We start from the raw sequence: 901 nt of genomic DNA on the forward strand, positions 1-901 counted from the left end.
TTACAGGCTCAGGAGCAGACAGCACCTCCACATACTGAAAACGTAATTTATTAGTGTGAGGGCCAGGGGTTAAGAAACATCAGAGAGAGCAGGGAGCGAAGAAGAGAAAAGAACGCAAAATCTCAGCTGTGACAACATGGAGAGGAGGAGTTGCAAATCCAACCCGCTTAACAATGCTAATAATGACTGCTGGAAGTCAGCACATCTTAGAAATCCGCCAGATCGCCGCCATCATGGACATGAGTCGCGTGCAACCCATCAAGCTGGCTAAAGTAACCAAAGTGCTGGGCAGGACCGGCTCACAAGGACAGTGCACGCAGGTGCGCGTGGAATTTATGGATGACACCAGCCGCTCTGTCATCCGAAACGTCAAAGGCCCCGTTCGAGAGGGTGATGTGCTCACCCTATTGGAATCAGAAAGAGAGGCTCGGAAGTTGCGCTGACCTTGCTGCTGGGTCCTGGATATCCAACACTTGGCCCATGATGACCTGCAACTATTAAATAAAGCATTTGTATTGTTAAAAAAAAAAAAAAAGAAAGAAATGGGTATGGAATCCTTCACACAATTAAAGGAATAAATATTAATTTTTCAGCATGGTGTGTTATTTTCAACATACCCATGCCAGCATCACTTGACCGCCGGATATTTTAATCTCTTAAAAATCAAATAAAAACAGAATCATAAAATAAAAAATATAAAGAAAAGGTGTTTGCTATATTTACCACCTCTCACCTGCAATAATGCTTGTAAATGATGCCTTCATCACCACATTATGGAAACATATTTGATTAGGATCTCTTGCTTTCAGGCATGGCTATGATTGGTTCTGGATATAAACCAGACTCCTCTGGGAAGCAGTGGTTCAACAGAAGGTATCAGTAGAGCAGATTTCTGATCCTG

The 901-nt window shown here is 43.1% G+C and overlaps 1 protein-coding gene across 1 annotated transcript; it reads left to right on the top strand.

Annotated features, from left to right (window-relative positions):
* Positions 1-219: 219 nt before the first annotated feature.
* LOC114704159 (40S ribosomal protein S28-like) lies at positions 220-535 on the top strand. Its single transcript, XM_037204379.1, has one exon. The coding sequence runs from the start codon at positions 234-236 to the stop codon at positions 441-443; it is 210 nt and encodes a 69-aa protein (XP_037060274.1). The 5' UTR covers positions 220-233; the 3' UTR covers positions 444-535.
* Positions 536-901: the final 366 nt, after the last annotated feature.

The sequence above is a fragment of the Peromyscus leucopus genome, chromosome 4 (assembly GCF_004664715.2).
Source record: "Peromyscus leucopus breed LL Stock chromosome 4, UCI_PerLeu_2.1, whole genome shotgun sequence".
Taxonomy (NCBI): Eukaryota; Metazoa; Chordata; class Mammalia; order Rodentia; family Cricetidae; genus Peromyscus; species Peromyscus leucopus.

Excerpts from the sequence above, each read along its gene's own strand:
- LOC114704159 (XM_037204379.1), top strand. The coding sequence starts at position 234 with ATGGACATGAGTCGCGTGCAACCCATCAAGCTGGCTAAAGTAACCAAA.